Source organism: Strongylocentrotus purpuratus, unplaced genomic scaffold, assembly GCF_000002235.5.
Source record: "Strongylocentrotus purpuratus isolate Spur 01 unplaced genomic scaffold, Spur_5.0 spur5_scaffold_10, whole genome shotgun sequence".
Lineage (NCBI taxonomy): Eukaryota > Metazoa > Echinodermata > Echinoidea > Camarodonta > Strongylocentrotidae > Strongylocentrotus > Strongylocentrotus purpuratus.
This window is the reverse complement of record NW_022145595.1, coordinates 13,208,620-13,228,250: the sequence shown is the minus strand read 5'-3', so window position 1 is coordinate 13,228,250 and position 19,631 is coordinate 13,208,620. Positions and strand designations below refer to the sequence as shown.

The window sequence follows — 19,631 nt, the reverse complement described above, 5'->3', positions numbered from 1 at the left end:
TGTCTGTCTCTTTCTCTCCCCTCCTCTCTCCCTCATCCTCACTTTAATCCTCCTTCTCTTCATCTCGCCGTCTCTTTTCAAATATCAATTCTCCTTATCCATCGCTCTGGTGCAGTGATGTTTAGCCAAGTAAGGTCCCTTCTAGCTAGCCCTGTGCTAGTCTAGAAATATGCGACTCTGTTTTACAGGGATAAATCTAAAGAAAGAAAAACCGAAAGACGAAGAGAAGAATACTGATAGATGATGGAGGAAGAATGGAAGAAGTGAGAACGTAAAACATGTTTCCATTCATTTCATCATCGATATCCTTCGTGGCAAATCAATTTGAATTAAAATATTGCATTGAAGATAAATATTTTGTCCTAATCCTGACCTGAAGCGAAAAGACGACATAGTCCCAGACCAATTACAACAAATGAAATAAAAGAAGAAGAAAAAAATGACAAAAACAAAAAGGAACAAGAAGGAGCTTTATTACTAACTCGGTATACAATGATAAGAAGTAATATGGTAGAAGAAAGGAAGTGTCTAATGTATTCGTTTGTATGGCACAAATAATTTGTATACAATCATGATACCAAAATGTTAAAAAGATATTCTTATCATCATCATCAAAGACATTCAGGCCATGTCAATATTTTTTGTCAATATAAACCTATTATGATTTTAGTATCAATAAGGCCTAGGATTTGAGACTAAGAGAAGGCATAACAGCGAGCAATATCAGACTCTGATGTAAAATTAGCCAAAAAGGAAAAAGAAAATCAATATCGCCCGACTCGATCCAATATGGCTGTGTTTGATTTACCTCGAGATACCGGGGCAAGATACCGTTGCTTCTGTGTGAGAGATAACGTTTGGTGCAGTGGGAAACCGTTCTTCCCTTCGTTTCCCCTCATCTGTATCGAGTTACTCCTGTGGCACATCCCTCATGTTTCTCTTTGGTTTGTTCTCCGAATCTGTCTTGTGTCTCACTTCCTCTGCGGCTCTTCATCCCAATGTCTAGTTTTCAGCACATCTTCCTTCCATTGTGAGCAATGTTCATTCTTCATCCTGCTTATTGTCTCATCTCGCGCTCAATATCTTAGTCAGTATCAGTATCACCTGTTTCGCAAAGTCTCTATTTCTTTTATTATTAGTAGTACTATTATCATTAAGTATTTGGCATCATCTGAGCGCGTGTTTTCATATACATTCATTTCGCTCCTTTCTTCTTACCGTTACGGGATTACATAATGCAATCGATTAATCGTGATACTCAATGGTTCCTAGAACTGGTCCATAAATTAATGATATCTTTCCCATGCAATATCTAGATATTTGATCATAATTGCGACCTCGTATAAAATCTGTAAGTCTGATTCTTAATGTAAAATGCCTTACCTTTCCATCCCTTTTCATCCCACACACTTCCGGAGACAAGTTTCATGTCTCATGTGGGTTTTTTTCTTCTCCCTCTCTCTCTCTATCTCATCTGTATTCCCAAAGCCAGTCTGTATTCTGAACAAATCAATCAGTCAACATATTTCGCCTTCAGCTTATTAAAAAACTGCACCTTGATCATCTCGCTCTTTCATTTTCTTCCTCACCTCTAAGTCACCTTCCTTCTCATTTTCTCTCTCCTGATCTTACGCACACCTTTTCTCTCTTACTCTCTACTTTCATTATAATTTGTCTCCCTGTCACACACATACATACACAAACCCACACCTCTTTTCTCTGTCTCATGCATGTTCTGTCTGTCTGTTTGTCTGTCTATGTCTCTCTCTCTCTGTCTGTCTGCCTCTGTCTGTCTCTCCCTCTATCTCTCTCTCTATATTTATATATACATCTTCTCACTCCCTGTTCCCTTCTCTATCCTCTCTCTCTCTCTCTCCCTCTCCCCATCTCTCTCTTCTTTCACTTTCTCTCTCTTTTTCTCTCTCTCTCTCTCTCTCTCTCTCTCTCTCTCTCTCTCTCTCTCTCAGTCGTCACTTCTTACGCCCACCTACCCAACTGTGCAAATACTTCTAAGTTGAAAGTCTATCTGTTGAATACAGGCAGACCTTGGGAATAGCATTTTAAGACAAGTTATCCCAGAGCGCAGCTAAAAATCAAATTAGATTTCTGTTCAAGTGGGCGTTGTCATCATTTTGAAAGAGCATAACGGCATAATGTTATCACTTTTAAGTATTGAATACAAAAGGACAGTTTTTTAATATGCGTAAAATCTGATGATTTTCACTTATTTTAAGTAAACTGTTGAACATTTAAATGGATGGTATTCAACTCATTTCGTGTAAAATCATGCTAGAATGGTTTTACAAGTCCTCAAGAACCTAATTTATATATATTATGCACATCGAAATGTATATAGTATATGGTTGAAGTAAAATGACTATTATTGATGGCAGGTGGGATCAGATGTACTGTCAATGATCTAAATGATACCCTAAATCATTTCACACTGTTTCAACAACGCATGATTATCAGAATATGCTTGCAAATGACCAAAATAGGAAATCATAACATCTATGACAAACAGCAAACTTGTTGACAAGCTCAGATTCTGACAACATCTTTCGCCACCATGATCATGCTTGTTTAAAAAAAATCTTTTAGTAAGTATAGATCTAAGTCATTGTACATGATGATAGTTTATCAGAACAATTCAAATTGGTGATAGTTTTCGTATAACGGCCGAGGCAGCTTTGTTAATACTAGGGGTGTTTCACAAAGATCCTAAGTCGAACTCTAAGTTGAACTTAAACATTATGGAGGGCCATCTATTAGCCTTCAAATAAAATATATTCACAAGCAAAATCACATCAAGTAATATAATAGAAAATATGAAAGATTTGAATCAACATTTTATGGTTTTTAAAATAATTTTTACAAAATATTTTCAAAGATGCTAATGGCTTTCCATGATTGTGAAGTCTAACTTAGAGATACGTTCAACAAGGATCTTTGTGATTCACGCCCCGGAGGACTACTATATCAAAAGACAGGTCAACAGTCTTTTGAATTCAGAAAGGCCACTCTTACATATAAAATGTGTTATTCACACGGTTTCTTATATACATCCAGGTCCCAATGCATGTCTTCATCCCGAATACCACTGCCATCAATCTCATGCAAAATTTATATATGGAGTGGCTGAGGCAGGGAAAGGTTATTGACTTAACACTCGAACCTTACCGGGGCCTTTCTTACCCATCTCATCTGAAGATAAGAGTAAGAAACGGTGACAGATCTTAGAGTGGGCCCTCCGCGAGGTGACGCGTTTGGGAGCAGGTCGACTCCAGTGTAGAAACTACTACAACCCCCGGATAAAAAGACGATAAAGGATTCCTACATTGTGAATAAGCAAAACTCGATATACATTATTTCACTAGTGCCAACCACTTTGAAGTCAAAATGGGATGTTACACCATTAGTTCAGGATATGATATTTCTTTTGTTTTTTTGTCGTTAACCGAACTGTTGAAACTATCGATTTTAAAGGGACGTCGAACTTAATCAAAAACTCGAGTATTTTGAGAGACATAGGGTTATGTGATATTCTAAGAATTGAATATTCTAAGAATTGAATATTTTAAAAAGAGAATGAAATGCACATCAGTTCATGACATAGGTGATTAGAAATGCTGGAGGCTGCATTTGAATCAGGTGCAAGGGTGATTATCTACAAATGTTTGCCAACTGTCAATTCTACCATTCCCAATAGAGATGGCTATCAAATTAAACTATCGATTTACCAACTCTAGTAGTGTATTAAAAAATTCTTATATGATTTTCACCCAAAAATAAACCACAATTAAAGTACATGTATGCCTAGAGGCCTTTAATGTCTTGTATATATACGCACAGCTACTTGAATTCGGAATGAATCATTTTATTCGATATATTTGAGCAAGATTGTAGACACAGGTGCATGATGTAGTAACCATGGCATGGTTTCAATACTCCCTTGATTAATGAGGTTTTATTACCAAAATTTAATTATGTCTAGTTCTTCAAACGGCTACGTATGATTTTAGTTGAATGAGGTCGAGTATGGTCACGTGGTCCGTGTGTAAGGGCTGAGTCATTCATGACGCATTTCTTTCTTACATGAGTTACTGATGTGCAGTGAATGAATGGTAATTCATCCATACATTGGAATGCGATTCTGAATCCAAACAGACCGAGCGAGCCAGTCTGGTTTGGGAGATTCTCTTCGCTTGATTTAAAGGTAGTGGCGAATATTTTCAGACAAAGAGGATGCAAGATTGGCAAACACATTCAAGCTGTTTGACACAATATATAATAATAATAATATTAATATTTATAAAGCGCTTAATACTAATGTTTCTAAGCGCAAGAAAAAGAAGGAAAAGTGAGAGATATCAAAGAAACACTTAAAAAGACTGAATTACACGTAAACGACAAAGAAGAATATGACATTACACAAAATAATGACTTCATCAGAATTAATTAAAATTATAGATAAACCAGATATGGACTCACAATTATAATATACAATGTGAAATATGCAAATGCAACTAACAATAACCTGATGTATAAATTATATTCAATATTGTATTTATGCTTATAAAAATACATAGTGTACAACATTATACAATATAAATTACAATATCAATAAACTGCAAGGTAGTATAATTACGCTTTACATTTAACTTGGGGAGGGGGAGGGTAATCACAGTTATGGAAAGAGGTAAAGAATGTGATCCCTTTCAAACTATCATCGGCATAAATTGATGATACCAATCATTCTATAAATATAACGCATGTAAAAGAATCTGAGGAAAATAAATGGGCCGCGTTTGTGTTTTAAGTATGCTTAATCTCATTATTCTTACTCCGCCCTGGAATACTTGCCCCATATGAGCCGTGTAATAATCTGTTATGTTGTCCTTAATTGCTCTCTCGTCTATTCAGCACCTATTTACTACCAAGGAGTTAAGTAAATTCCCCATTTCCTCCACCTGCTCTTCTAAGTTTCATAATCGGTCACGTGACCTGTTGCTTCAGCATCAGAGAAGACGCAATAAGATTTCAACTACCTTTATCAACTAACTGAAATTTTATATCACATTCCTTGTGTTGTTCTTTCATTAGCTGTACTTGTTATTTTTTACTCGAAATCTTAAATGTTCCCTTTTTTGTATAATATGTGTTGTGAATTCTTCATTCTCTATCATCGCTGGCTGATACACGAACAATTAAAGCACATAGAGCAGATTTAAAAAAAGGGTTACGTGACAGAAATAGGAAGATGTTTAAAGTAAATAGGTAGATATTGAGATTATTATCATCATCTTCATTGATATATATTAATGACTTTTAACGTTAAGAAACACCACGTGATGCAGTATTACAAACATTACATAAAACATATGATATGATTATCTGGTATGATATCTCCATTACTTTTGATTTGTTAAATCCTTGATGTTAGTTCAGACGAATACTATATTCGTATAAAACATCACATAATAATAATAGTTAAGCAGTGACAGCGATGGCGGATGCGGGATAATTGATGTTTGGATTGTCAGAAGATTTAGTAGGCGTACATGGAATGATGAAAGCCTTCCCCCGATGAAAATATTCCTGCTACCCCTCACCGACCCCCCAATATTACCCGATACTGGCTATATTTGACAGGTGTAGAATGCCTCTTAACGAAATGAAGGAAAGCTATTCAAGATAAGATATATCAATTTAGTGGAGCAGTGTGTATCAACACTCTTAAAAACATGTGGGTAAAAATCTGCCCAGCACGAGGTTAATTATGTATCCAACCAATTTTGTGTATTTTCTTTACCGAACCAGAGATATGTATTGTCCAACTAGGGTAAACATATAGAACTCCTACTTCAGAATGGGAATATAAACCAATTTTGTTTCTCTTTCAAATGCACATAGTTGGATGGATATACATAATTACCCTCAAGGCACATTTTCACCCCAAATTCGAATGAAACGTAAGAAAACGCATTTGTACTTTCAACCTTTCATCGCGTCCATTTACATCAACATTCTGTCCATAACCAAGATTTGGACAAAAAACAGTACATATAACAATTGTAAATGAATTCCATATAATTTAACATAAAGGATTCTTTACCATTCCACTTTCATTGGAAAACTTCATCCCATTTTCTTTTTTTTTCTCGAAATTATACATTACTTATCATAGGCCTTAAAATAAAAACATAGCATCTAATGACAATTGTATTATAATTAAACACAAATAATAAAGGAAAGGCACATTTTACAGTTTTGCATGTAACAAGTTTCTGATTTACAGTAGGCTTACGGTTGCACCATGTGAGAGATAGGGGAGGATTGGGGAGTCCTGAAAAGGACTGTCGGTAATCTTCCTCTCCCCCCCCCCCTCTCCCTCTATCACATGGTGCAACCGTAAGTCTACTGTATATGTACATCACCATGCAAGCCGATACTTATAATCAGCATCTAAGTTTCTGATTCTCTTTACATAACCCTCTTCTTTTTTCTTCTGCAGAAAGCTTCATTGGATGCTTGGCACGTAAATGATGTCTTCCCGGACCCAAACACTGGTAAGCTATAAACAATCCTTTAATATCAATCTATCTCACCCAAGACAGGATTTTCGTTGATGTGTCGTTCGTGGTCTAGTGGTGAGGTCACCGGACTGAGGACCACATAGTTCGTGGTTCGAGCCCCGCCGTGGCAATATATCCTAGAGGAGTGTCTAGAAAGCTACGTGTCTACAGTGGCCACTTTTCCTGTTTACCTTCGGCAAACACTGTACATTGTTTTGATTGTATACGAAAATGATAATATAATTGTTCAAGACAGTGTTAATATAGTTGTTATTTGCACGGAAACAAAATCGTGACAAAACAATCAAATAAATGATGATATACCAGTAGAAATGACGTGCTTCTGATATCAATTTCGGTGCTTATAGGTACACATTTTGGGTCTTCTATAAGAAAGAAATGTTTATAATCTATAACGTGAAAATGGAAAACAAATCAGTTGATCGATTTTTTTATCTGACAAACAAGTAAAAATGGGATTGAATATTTTAAATTTCGAAGAGGGTATATCTAAAACCCTTTCCATAAAGCAAGCATGAAAAAATAAAAGATTCGGAAAAACAGGGGTATGAAAAATAAGTTAAGTGCCTATAGGTATCGCTGAGTAGTTTTATATGCGAAAAGGCGTTCATGGCCCCTCTCTCAAGTAGTTCTTAGGAGCAGAGTTAACAGGTTGCCATAGCAACTGCATCGATTATTTTCTCCCTCCATTTGGGAGCGCCAATCTCTAGCCGGAGGGCATGCGGGTAAATTGAAATTCATGTAATGATCGCCTGAGTCTGAGGGTCAAGCAGGGTGAATTATAGCAAGTCGTTCGCCTGCACCTCTTTGCTGAGGGTATGTTTTCATCTTCTTCGTTGTTTTCGAATCCGTGAATTATTATCTCAATGTGCCTTCCGTCTCATCCTCCTTCCCTATCCGCTTATCCTTTCTGCCTACCCCTCTTTCCACTCTCCCCTTGTCCTCTATATATTTCTTTTTTTTTCGTTCTTTCTTTCCACCTTTCGCATCCTTCGTTACACCCTCTCTCTCTCTCTTTCTCTCTCTTTCTTTCTCTCTCTCTCTATCTCTTTTCTCTGTTCCTCTCAGTCTTTGTATCTTTTCTGCTCCTACATTAATTTTGTCTCGAAATTTTGCTATGTTGATTCTCTCCCATATAGTACACCACCCTTCCCTAATCCACACCCTATGTCTATTTTTCCACAATATCAGATCATATGAATCATGTTGCAGCCTATTAATATCTACGAAGCTATAAACAAGATAAAGAAATGGAAATTCCATGCAAAAGGATGTTCAGTATCATGCCATGGTTTATATGTGGCATTATTTCTCCCTTTCAAAAATTATTCTCTCTCTCTCTCTCCCTCTATCTCTCCCTCTTTTGTTATCCCTTAAAATTGTATAAAAGCTATTAACTATTCGTTTATCAACATGACTATGACTACATGTTTATCCACCAATTGAAAACGGATGGGCTCCTCAGACTAGTCATGTAATGCGCTGTGATGGGAATCAATCGATTATGATTCGGAAACTTCTCCATTATCTTATTCGTTCGCTCCAAAATAGAGATTTGTGAAACGATTTAGAAGATTTGGCGGGTCATATTGAACGGATACGAGGTCTTCTATCACAAATGCGATTCGACATGAAAAAAATTGATGGAGTTTACTGTAACAGTGGCGTGCATTCCGCGCGATGGAAGAGAGGGGTGGGATGAGGGCTTGGGCTGATAGGGAAAACTGGCCCTGTATTATTACCCTCAGAAAACTATCCCTCTATTAAAGTCAACTTCTCGTAGACATCTAACTGCCGACCGCTGTTTCCTAGACCGTCATTTCTAATTGAACCCCCCCCCCCCCCATCCTGTAAAGTACTGAGTTTTATTTTGACGTTAATTCTTGGAGAACATTTAGTCAAATACATAACATTTTCGTGCGATATCTTATAATATTGCAATTTCGTGAATTTGGAAACATGAATTGATATATTTATAAGAATGACAATACCATGAAAAATACGAAATTGGATGATAGTGATAATAATATTCCGAGTTGATATAACGCTCTTACGGGGATGATGTCTCTATGCGCTTTAAAGAAATATTATTAACTCCGTCAACGTATTCAGACTTTCCGCACACAATGTATCCACATTCTCCACTCCCTGGGGAGCATTCCAGCCAGGCGCCATTTTACAGACGCTCACGATGCTGAGCAAACTACAATGACTTTCGCATCCTCCTGGGTATCCATTCAACACCTGGAAGGAGAGGAGCATAAAAAGCATGTAGATAAAAAAATGACTTGCTTAAGGACAAGTGCCGTGCCGGGATCGAACCCACAACCTTCTGCTCATCTACAGTCAGTGTCGAAATCATTCGACTACGGCACTACTGCAACATTTTACCCTATGTTAATGAAACGGAGACATCATAATAATGGCTGGTGTTGGAAGGGGGAACATGTACGCATCCTATACGCACTTCCTTCTCCTTCGGTGATCGGAAATCCCCTGCCTCGAACATAAAGATCAATCACACACTCGAAACCTTCCGAAAGAGATTGAAACCGAATAATGCATAGACCAACAGCACATCCATCTAACTAAATATTTGAGACAGGGAAGTATCACTTCACGCTGCTCTAGTTCATCAGTTCATAGAAAATAGGCTGAGTGACAAGAAATGACTAGGGGAACATTAAAGCGAGAAAGAAAAGATATGATGCAGAGAACAGGGAAGAGGTTTTAATTAGAAAATTAAAAAAGAAGGAGGGTATTTCAAGAAAAAAAAAAGGGAAAAGGAATGACTGAAATAGCCAAAGTTGGGGTATGGTGTAAAAGAGAAATGGATAAAAAGAGATTGACTGAGAAGAAAGAAGGGTATGGGGAGGGGGAGGGGGGCAGTGATAAAATATCGAGATTTAAAAAAAAAAAAGTAGATGATGAACTCATACTACGAAACACTTCCTTCATTTTGGTCTTAGCAACAACAAGAGGGATGGAAAAGATTTGACTGACGTTGAGGAAGACGTAGAAAGAATGAATAGGCAGCTGTAGAAATGAAAGGAGTTGGTTGATAGACAGAAACAAACACTTGTCTCGGAGAAGTAGAGTCAAATACAGCAAGGAATGACATCAAACAGAGAGCGTTAATTGAGAGAAAGGGACGGAAACAGATAATGAAAGAAAAACAGACCTCTCACGAACTCTATCTCAATATTATTTTTTAATTCGTCTGTATTGGTCGACCAATATGTTCGACTTCTTCTGCAGTCTATTTACCTGGTAAAGCCTGAACCCTTTCTCGCTTGCATGCAGGTGAACAGTCTTGTAATGCAGCACGTGACCCTTCGCACCTTTGTCGTTTCTTGCGTTTTTCTTAAAAGATATGAAGAAACTTTGATCAATGTGTTTTGTCGTCTGATATAGGAGAAAGACATTCACCTCAGCTTCTGCGATTTAATAGTAATAATAATGTTTCGTTCCTGTACCATAATAACGTCTCTTTGCGCTTCCGAAGGAGCTTCAATGACTGTTAAAACACTGGCTATAAGCTCCAGTAATATTAGTAGCTTTCCATGTATTCAAGGAATAAATCCTGCAAGTTAACCACTTACGGCACCTGGGTAGAGTGTGTCAAATGTAGATTAATGTCTTGCGAAAAGGATATTAGTGCTGTGGCATGGATTCAAATCCCGTACCTTATGGTTCACAGTCCTGAGAATTATCCACTCGCGGCTAGACCACAACACCTCTACAAAATACTCTGTTGTCATGATTTCGTCAAAACGTACGTCAATAAAAATATATTTGAAAATAAAATTATCTTAACTCGTTCGTTTGTGTCTCCTTAGATCAAAATTAATGTAAGATTCCTAAATTAAATGTAATCAAATTGAGTTTTTCCATCGCCAGGTATTCATCAGTTTAACACGTTCCGCCGCACTCCAAGATGTGGTCCATCGTCTGAGTCTCTCCGCAGTCGCAGAGAATACTTTCTTCATGGGCATAGCCCCATCTTGCCTAAATTATTATAAATGTCTTTTGTTCTTTTACTTTTTATGCAGATGCCTGTTCTCATGTCGAATGTCCTAAGGGCAGTGAATGTCTAGTCAACAGGACGACTAACCTGGCGGAGTGTATCTGTCGACCTTACTGCAAGCCCCACTACAAGCCAGTCTGTGGTTCCGATGGCGTCATGTACGAGAATCATTGTGAGCTTCACCGTGCGTCCTGCGTAAGTGGACAGCGTATCACCGTACATAGCCATGGGTGCGACACCCCGCAGACAGCCTTCGTGATGACCACTACACCCGAAGGTAAGTTACTCTGAATAGTCTGGGGCGGAGTTAAGGGGATGGATGGGGCACCACCGACCCTAGACCGAAAGCTTCAGTCTCTGATAGCGACAGTTGTTCCGCTGAGATTACATCTGGCTCCTCTGGCCACCTCTATCTGTTTTTATTAAATAATGACCCATACCAGACGGTTATTTCTGTCTACATTGACCCCTGTCCCTTCAAACCGTATCTGGAGTAACTTTAGTACACCCCCTCCCAAAATATGTTGTGCCCTTTGAAATATTTAAGACCTCAAAGGCCTCTGATAGTGTGATTTTTGTTTTCACTTCTTGAGTCCCCCTTTGTCCTGGTCGGTTGCCAGCAAGTAGGCCGTTACTGTAACTGACAATATATGCTAGGGCCATCTTTCGAATAGCCGGTAAGAGAGAAAACAAAACTGTCCAGGATTGGCGTGTGAAGGTCTTACCGATACAACTATCTTGTAGGAAATCATGCTAAAGTAGTTTCTTCACTTAAATTTCAATAAGGGAAAGTGTTAGAATCATGCCCAGTGCAAAATGATTTTCAAAGCAAGTTGCTCAATAATTTTAAAGATAGAATTATAGTAATGGCAGTATTTCGATAAGGCCCGATTTCATTGGATCATCCAGCAGTTGCCAAACAACGGGACTGAGATAGTGCATTTATATTAATCTGAAACGGGATTTACATAAGAGCGACTGACTTTCCGTTCCCATAACAGGAATTAAAACAAAGAGTTTGTCTTGTATTTGTTTTGTATGATAAAAGTGGCAATATTGTTTTATCTATAACCAATACAAGCTTGTACAGTAAGCGTACTGTGAGAGAGAGAGAGAGAGAGAGAGAGAGAGAGAGAGAGAGAGAGAGGGGGGAGGATTGGGTGCAACCGTTAGCCTACTGTATATCTACATCACCATGCAAGCCGATACTTATACGCAGCGTCAATACAAGCTCGTAATCTCTTGGAATCAAATCCTCCCACACACTCTTTTTTCCTTCCAGGTCCTATCCCATCAATGTCCCCGACGGAAGCACCTGATACATGTACCCCCGAGGAGATGGCCCAGCTGAAGGAAGAACTCATAGCACACTACCGAGAACAGTTCCACAACCCTAATGAGGATAACGACCTACCTCCACGTAAGAAATATGACCGTCGTCTGTTTGAATGTGATGTAGATCCAAGCCATGCGATTGGTTGAGATGTTATCACGTGATAAATGTGATGTAGATCCAAGCCATATGATTGGTCGAGAGTTTATTACGCGACATTTAATGGCATCTCCCATTTTGTAACAAGTGCTAACCATAGTTGTATGTTTGGTGTGCATTGTAAAGAACATGTGTCCATCGCATAACATAATGTGAGGACTCTCAAACACGAATTAAGGCTCGTATAAATATGACGCGACAAAACCGCCGTCTTTTTTTTTTTAATTTTAACGTTTCACATGTCTTTATCTTAAAAACAAGCTCAGTGAATAAGTACAAGTCCTTTAGTGTGCGCAGGTCCGATTTATCTACCATGTCTACACGTAAAAATGAAAGGCACAGTGGCTTTTTTTTTGGAGGCAGTTTCACCGCGCCATATCTGAACAGGACTTTAGGCCTCGTTCAGTGGTATATATTAATGTACTATCGTCTCTTAAGATATCAGTAGTAGATATTGATGTACTATCACTTCTAAAGATATCAATAGTAGATATTGATGTACTATCACTTCTAAAGTTATCTATAGTAGATATTGATGTACTATCACTTCTTAAGTTATCTATAGTAGATATTGATGTACTATCAATTCTAAAGTTATCTATAGTAGATATTGATGTACTATCACTTCTAAAGTTATCAATAGTAGATATTGATGTACTATCACTTCTTAAGTTATCTATAGTAGATATTGATGTACTATCACTTCGATAGTTATCTATAGTAGATATTGATGTACTATCACTCTGATAGTTATCTATAGTAGATATTGATGTACTATCACTTCGATAGTTATCTATAGTAGATATTGATGTACTATCACGTCTAAAGTTATCGATAGTAGATATTGATGTACTATCACTTCTAGAGTTATCAATAGTAGATATTGATGTACTATCACTTCTAAAGATATCAGTAGTAGATATTGATGTACTATCACTTCAAACGTTATCAATAGTAGATATTGATGTACTTTCACTTCTAAAGTTATCGATAGTAGATATTGATGTACTATCACTTCTAAAGTTATCTATAGTAGATATTGATGTACTCGAGTCGAGATCAGCTTCCTAACGTCATGTTTTGAAGTATCAGCGAACTGATGTCAATCGTTATGTCATTTTAGTAAATAGTAAGGCACACTTTATAATCTTGTGTAGAGTTATCAGAAGTAGATATCAGTGCAGTGAACGGGAGTCCCATGTAAAGTAATTAGTATATATCGATATACTTATGCTATTCTTTCTTCCTTTTTTTCTATGCCCTCTATTTCAGTGAATAAGAAGTACATCGTGAGTCTGATTTTGAATCACTATGATATCGATGCTGACGATGCAATTTCCCGCCAGGAAATGGAATCAGCCATGACCCTTGACCGCATTACTGACCTCTTACCCGGATGTTCTTTCCTGGATGTACTAGACTCGGGTGATTTTGATGGGAACGAAAAACTGAGCGGAATGGAACTCTATCGAGAATTCAGTAAGTATCTTCTTTTGGTGCCCGCGAGATGTATTGTTCTTCTGTTTAGCATTATAAAGGTACAGTTCTATTTTAAGTGTTGAATGAAAGAAAAGTAATTAAATAACTTTCTGATGCATTTAAATGAACACCCTTTACCTCCCCTATCCAGTATTGAATGGTGAAAATATGAAACAAAATATTTTAGAAACATATTTTCGAAAAAATAAATGCAAAATGAAAATGATAGAACTCCGCCATGGACCATGTTCATTAGCATTAATCTCTTAAGTAACACAAGTTCCCCTTCCCTCTGATATTAGTGTTCCTTTAGAGCCTATCTGCACTAGTTTGGCCCGGAGGGATTAGATCTCCCTGCGTGGTCACTGACAGGTGGTTATCTCTACTAGTTATCTCATCAAATCAGCTCTCAATTAACATAGGAAAAATGGATCCTGAGGGACCAACGGGTATACCGCTTAGGCATTGTTAGCTATTTCGAGGGCACAAGTCTTTAATAGCTAGTGCAGTCCCGCTTTAACGGCAGGACTCATCCTTGGCCACTTATTGCACCCTCTCCCTTTCTCTTAATCATTTTATAGACATCAAAGCAGTATCGCTCTCAGGAAGCATAGCTCAACGTGTTACGGTAGCAAAGGTTGGCGACAACCTGGCCTTACCTTGCGAGCTCTCGTCAGATCACCCTCTTGAGATCCGATGGACCAGGAACAATGCCCCTCTTACAGAGATACAGGAGTATCAAGGAATCGGGGTAAGATGGTTTTATAATTAAAAAGACAGACCCCGTTGCACAAAACTTACCACTGATGGTAACTTTGCCATAAATGGTAACTACCACAGAAACCTTGATTTTTTGATTGGCTTGTGAGCCCTGCTACCATGGTAGTTGCCATTGATGGCAAAGTTACCATCAATGGTAAGTTTTATGCAACGGGGACAAGGAAAAAGGTATTATCAATATTAGTATCAGTTTCATCCATGAAGGTGAGAATGTTATTGCCAATGTTAAAGATACCGATGATGTCGTAAACGACGTCAATAATGATACCTCAGTGGCATTAACATTAATCAATTTGTAAAACAAGTTAGAAAGTAGATCTATGAAAGTCATCATGATAAGGAAGGGGAGGGGTAACTTCGACCAGAAATATCTAAGCACTGTCAGTAACCTTTTTTTCTTGTAGCGAATGCCCCCATGTCCCCGAGGCCTGTGCCATGCCGATGATGTACATAAACAGGGAAAAGTAATTTATTTGCTCTTTATTTGCCACAGTTCTATGCTGGTGATACGTCTCTCTACCTAACGGCCATCACACTCATGCACGAAGGTTCATACGCCTGCTACGCGGAGGGATATGAAGAAGTGAAGCAGACTCACCTTCTACAGGTTCAAGGTAATACATACTTGTTTTTCCTTGCAAATTATTTTGATAATTTTACCACTATACCAACGAAAAGTCGACACATTAATATTCAGGGTATATCCGAATGTCAAAGAGGAGGTCCTCTTCTTCTTTTTCTTTACCCTTCTTCCTCTTCTTCTTCTCTCTCTCCTTCTCCTTCTCCGTGCTTCTCCTACTTCTCTCCCCTTTCTTCTTCTCCTTCTTCTTCCAATTTGTTGTATTGGTTTTCATTTCATCAAAGATTACTGGTTTCACCGTGATCAACATTAACGTTTGTTGGGAATAAGCTGTTGCATTGATACAATGAACATGTTAACATATTATCATTAGTTTAAACCCGATAATCACTCCCCCCCCCCCCCCCCCCCCCCCAGCCCAACCCCTTTACAAAAATTGGAGAGGCGGAATGTTTAGATATTTTCCTTATTTCATTATATTTTCTAACTAGTTTTTCTCTTCCCTTTTCGTAACCGTCTTCTTTTCTGTAGTCCCACCATCGGTGAAGATATGTCCTCATTCCCAGCTCAGGAAGCAGGGCAGCAAGGCCCGGGTCCAGTGCCACGCCGAAGGGATCCCTACCCCACAAAAGAGCTGGACCAGGAACGACATACCGCTGGTCCAAAGTGATAGGATCGAAATGCAGAGTGAGTTATATTACAGGTTTTTAGTGATTTGTTTTGTTTTCGTTCTTCGTTGTTACTATGCTGTTTATTTTGCGCGTCTTGTGTTTACGTGTTGTTGTTGTTGCTTTTCTTTTTTCTAATGATTCAAGGACACCAATTACCAGAAAGGTTTCCTTTTATTATTTTTATATGAATTATTTTTGTATAAAACACTTTAATACAAACAAGCGACTTTCATGTTGTAATTTAAGGAAATCTTATCTTCTCTTCATCAATTGTTTATGTCTTGCAGCCCTTTGCCCTTTTGGTTGTGTTAGTAGTCATCACGTATTGCTTCCGGAAGCTATAAATTGGGCGATTTGCCAAGTTTCATGACTAACATTCTCAATCATTATGAACTGTGGGAATATACTCTGTTCAAAGAACCTTAGAAGATGGGAAGTTCAGGCACCTACATGACTGTGTATGATTGGTTATTGCAGTTAGACTGTAATTGTGAAAATGTGAGACATGCACGTATCATGTTTTATTACCCAACCTTTTTTTCGCATCATTAGCGATGGAAATTACATACCATTAGAGATTATATTGTGCTCAGTACAGCGGACCATTAAACTGCGATGGCAAGAAGCTATTCGTTGCCATGGTTACTTAGCCTTCTTCGGATGAGTTTTAAATGTTAAATGTCACTGGCATCCATTTGGTTTTCTTCCCTTTGATGGGGACATTTTTCAAGTGTTATATTTATTGGTTCCTTTTTTTAGCAGTTGCGTAATTTCTTTTCTCCTTCTCACAGTTTGATGAGAAATATAGTTAAGAGAATTTATGTTTTCATATGAAACTTGATAATTTCTTTTTGCAACTTTGACTATGATATATCACCTCCCTCCCTCTTTCTTTATTAATCATTTAATGTCCTGTTTGTATGTTCTATCTTTATGTATATATAATTTTCATTCGCTTTCACTCGATCAATGTTAGGTAACGTTCATGTTTATTTCTTTTAATTGATATCTTAATTTCTATCATCTTCCCAGTCTGTCTCATCCTATTATATTGACATTTTTTTAGAACATAATTCTTCACAATATTTTTTGCTCTCTGTCATAAATTACCCATTTGCTTTATCCGATTGGGTTATCTTCTATACAGATAAGAACAGCAGTGTTTTAGTAAAGGAGATCTCCTACCCAGATACAGGTATCTATACCTGTACAGCTACTAACCCTCTCTCAGAAGCTCATCAGAGTGCATCGGTCTTTATCCAACCTCAAGATCATCGTAAGTATTACTGCAACCAGTATTACTACTACTGATAATACTACTTCTGCTTCAACTGATACTACTACTACTAATAATAATAATACTACTGCTACTCTACTACTACTACTGCTACTACTACTACTACTACTACCACTACTACGACTACTACTATTACCACTACTACTACTACTACTACTACTACTACTCCTATTACTACTACTACTACTACTAGTACTACTACTACTACTTCTACTAATACTTTTACTAATACTACTACCAACATCACTATTCTCACTTCTATTGCCCATAAGTTTCCTGTATGAATACCGTAAAAGTCGATTATTATCAGATATATAATTTCATCCGCACAGCTCTTTCACCTGGTCCACTCCACGTCTTCTACCTGTTCCACCGTGATGGCATCCAGACGTTCGAACCCGATACCTGCGGCTTCAGACTGGCCCTGACTGGAGCCAGCACCTTACCCGATACGATCAAGACACTCTGCAGTGTTGACCAGGTATCCGAGACACGCCGATGTGACTGGGGTGACGCGGTCAGTGTGGATGACCGCTACATCTATGCGTCACAACCGTATGAGAACCGCGTCGTAGTACTGGATGCACGTTCACAAAGGATCATTGAGGTAATTATTATATCTCGCATATTAAGAATCTTGCAATTTGATTGGTCTAAACGAGGTCACATGATCAATGATAGATTTACCATCACTTCATGGCCGTGAGTTAGGGATGTGATAGTACTTTTATACAGTACAAACTATCATCCCCTCGGTGATCTCTATTTTACATACACTATATACATGGTATGTTATATGTTGACAAGTTCATCGTTCTTTCGGATTTTTACCAGTTTTATTGACTTATTAACTGAATTGAAATACGATATTGGATATAAAACAAATATTAACCTCCTTTACTCGGACCATGGATACAAACTATCATCGCCTCGGTGATCTCGGGGCTACTATCACCACGAGCCGCACTATACAACTGCTGTTCAATAACTCACATACTCGGCAGGTGATATATAAAAATACCACTAGGTGTAGTGACCATTGCAATCTAGGGATTGTTTGAACGTGAGCCTGCAATGATTATCTATAATGCATGTTAAAAATTCAAAGTAATACATTTGACCATTCTGTCCTACCATAATCCTTAATTCGGAGTGTCCATCATCCTTTTGACATTAGTCGTGGTGTAATGGTCCGATCATTTAACCCTTAATCCAAGGGTTGGGGGTTCGAATCGTAGTCCGGTACTAACTTCCTTTGGAAGACATCTTTCTTCCTTTGACATTTGACATTCGCTTGTGTAATAATAATGACAGGGCCCTCAGGAAGAACACCATTGAAGTTGATGAGGCTTCGCTGAGTTGAAAACATAATATTATTACTATTATTAAATATGTCACTAGTTTGGACAGACCAGTTCCTATTTTTCAACACTGGCGTGGCTAGCTATTGGCCACTCACACTTTATTGGCCTTCCTCTTCTAAAAAAGAATCTTCTTTCGATTGGTTGGCCTATGTTAGTCGTTGGTATTTAAAGAGTGGTTGTAAAGTTCTTGTCCCCAAATAAATTATTCTATAATCTGTTTTTGCGAGCTATTCGCTATAATGGCAATGAAGTTATTTGTTCACGTCTTAATTTCATTGCAATGAAGTACAGGCTGCATAAGCTCAAGTTTACCTCGATTCATAACTCACACAGGTGATTAGTACAGACGGCCAGCCGGTATCTCTCCAATACGTAGAACACGTGGACTCACTGTGGGTGCTATGTCGGCGATCGGAGGAGGAAGCTAAGGCAGGGCGTCAGTCCATCATGGTCATCAAATCCGCTGGTCAACCAGGACCTCACCATACAATCCACACCGAGCCTGTAGGACACACATTTGAGCTGGTCGAAGGTCTCTTCATCCCAAGGGAACAAATTCCTAAGCAGGTTGGTTTTGTAATTCATTTTCCCCTATGTTTTTCGACGAAAACTTAAGCGTCGTAACAAAAATTTACTTCAACGATGTTAATTCACTTACTGATTGTATCATGTTCAACTTGATAGATTAACTTGCACACGATTAAAGATAAGGTTCAGTTACGGGAACGGTGAACAATAATTTGCGAGTCCTCATCGTCATCCTCATGTACAAAATTGCAAAGACCTCATTAAAAATCAACCTACGACTATTCCAACAATTCGTCCTTGTTTTCACGAAGTGACGGTAGTGAGGAAAATCGTAACGCAAAGTGAATGCAATTTTTTTTCACTACCGTCACTTCGTGAAAACAGCGACGAATTAATGATCTAACACCTATTGAAAAATGCGAACATGACATTGACATGATGTAAACCGAACATGCTTTCTGCAAGATATACCCTAAAGCATTGTATTAACCTCGAGCAAATATTCTCGAAAATCTCTGGGATCGCGTAATAATATGTCAAAAGTGAAATCTGTGCCTCGATCGAGGCTTCATCTGCACCTTCCTGTTTTGAAATAACTCTGGGACCCTGTTTCCTAAAATAACAACTGCCACAGATCTATGACAATTCTGTTTATAGCCAATCAAATGCAAGGATTTCAGTAGCTTGTAACAAGTATCGTATCTTATTATACATAACCGTGAAACAGGGTCCTGAATGACCTTGACTGCTTCTACGAAATCGACTCCTCTTTAGTATAATCCGATCAAGATTGCAAAGGCTCCTTCTCACTTCTTCA

At 38.1% G+C, this 19,631-nt stretch overlaps 1 protein-coding gene across 1 annotated transcript in view; it reads left to right on the top strand.

The window, feature by feature from the left end:
- LOC764440 (follistatin-related protein 5) overlaps positions 1-19,631 on the top strand; it is a 62,002-nt gene that overhangs the window by 36,187 nt on the left and 6,184 nt on the right. Inside the window, exons 2-11 of the mRNA XM_030980115.1 lie at positions 6,515-6,569; positions 10,649-10,900; positions 11,906-12,043; positions 13,388-13,594; positions 14,176-14,345; positions 14,868-14,988; positions 15,486-15,641; positions 16,773-16,901; positions 17,255-17,529; positions 18,620-18,853. Coding sequence (XP_030835975.1) covers positions 6,515-6,569; positions 10,649-10,900; positions 11,906-12,043; positions 13,388-13,594; positions 14,176-14,345; positions 14,868-14,988; positions 15,486-15,641; positions 16,773-16,901; positions 17,255-17,529; positions 18,620-18,853 — 1,737 coding nt within the window. The remainder of the gene's footprint in view (positions 1-6,514; positions 6,570-10,648; positions 10,901-11,905; positions 12,044-13,387; positions 13,595-14,175; positions 14,346-14,867; positions 14,989-15,485; positions 15,642-16,772; positions 16,902-17,254; positions 17,530-18,619; positions 18,854-19,631) is intronic.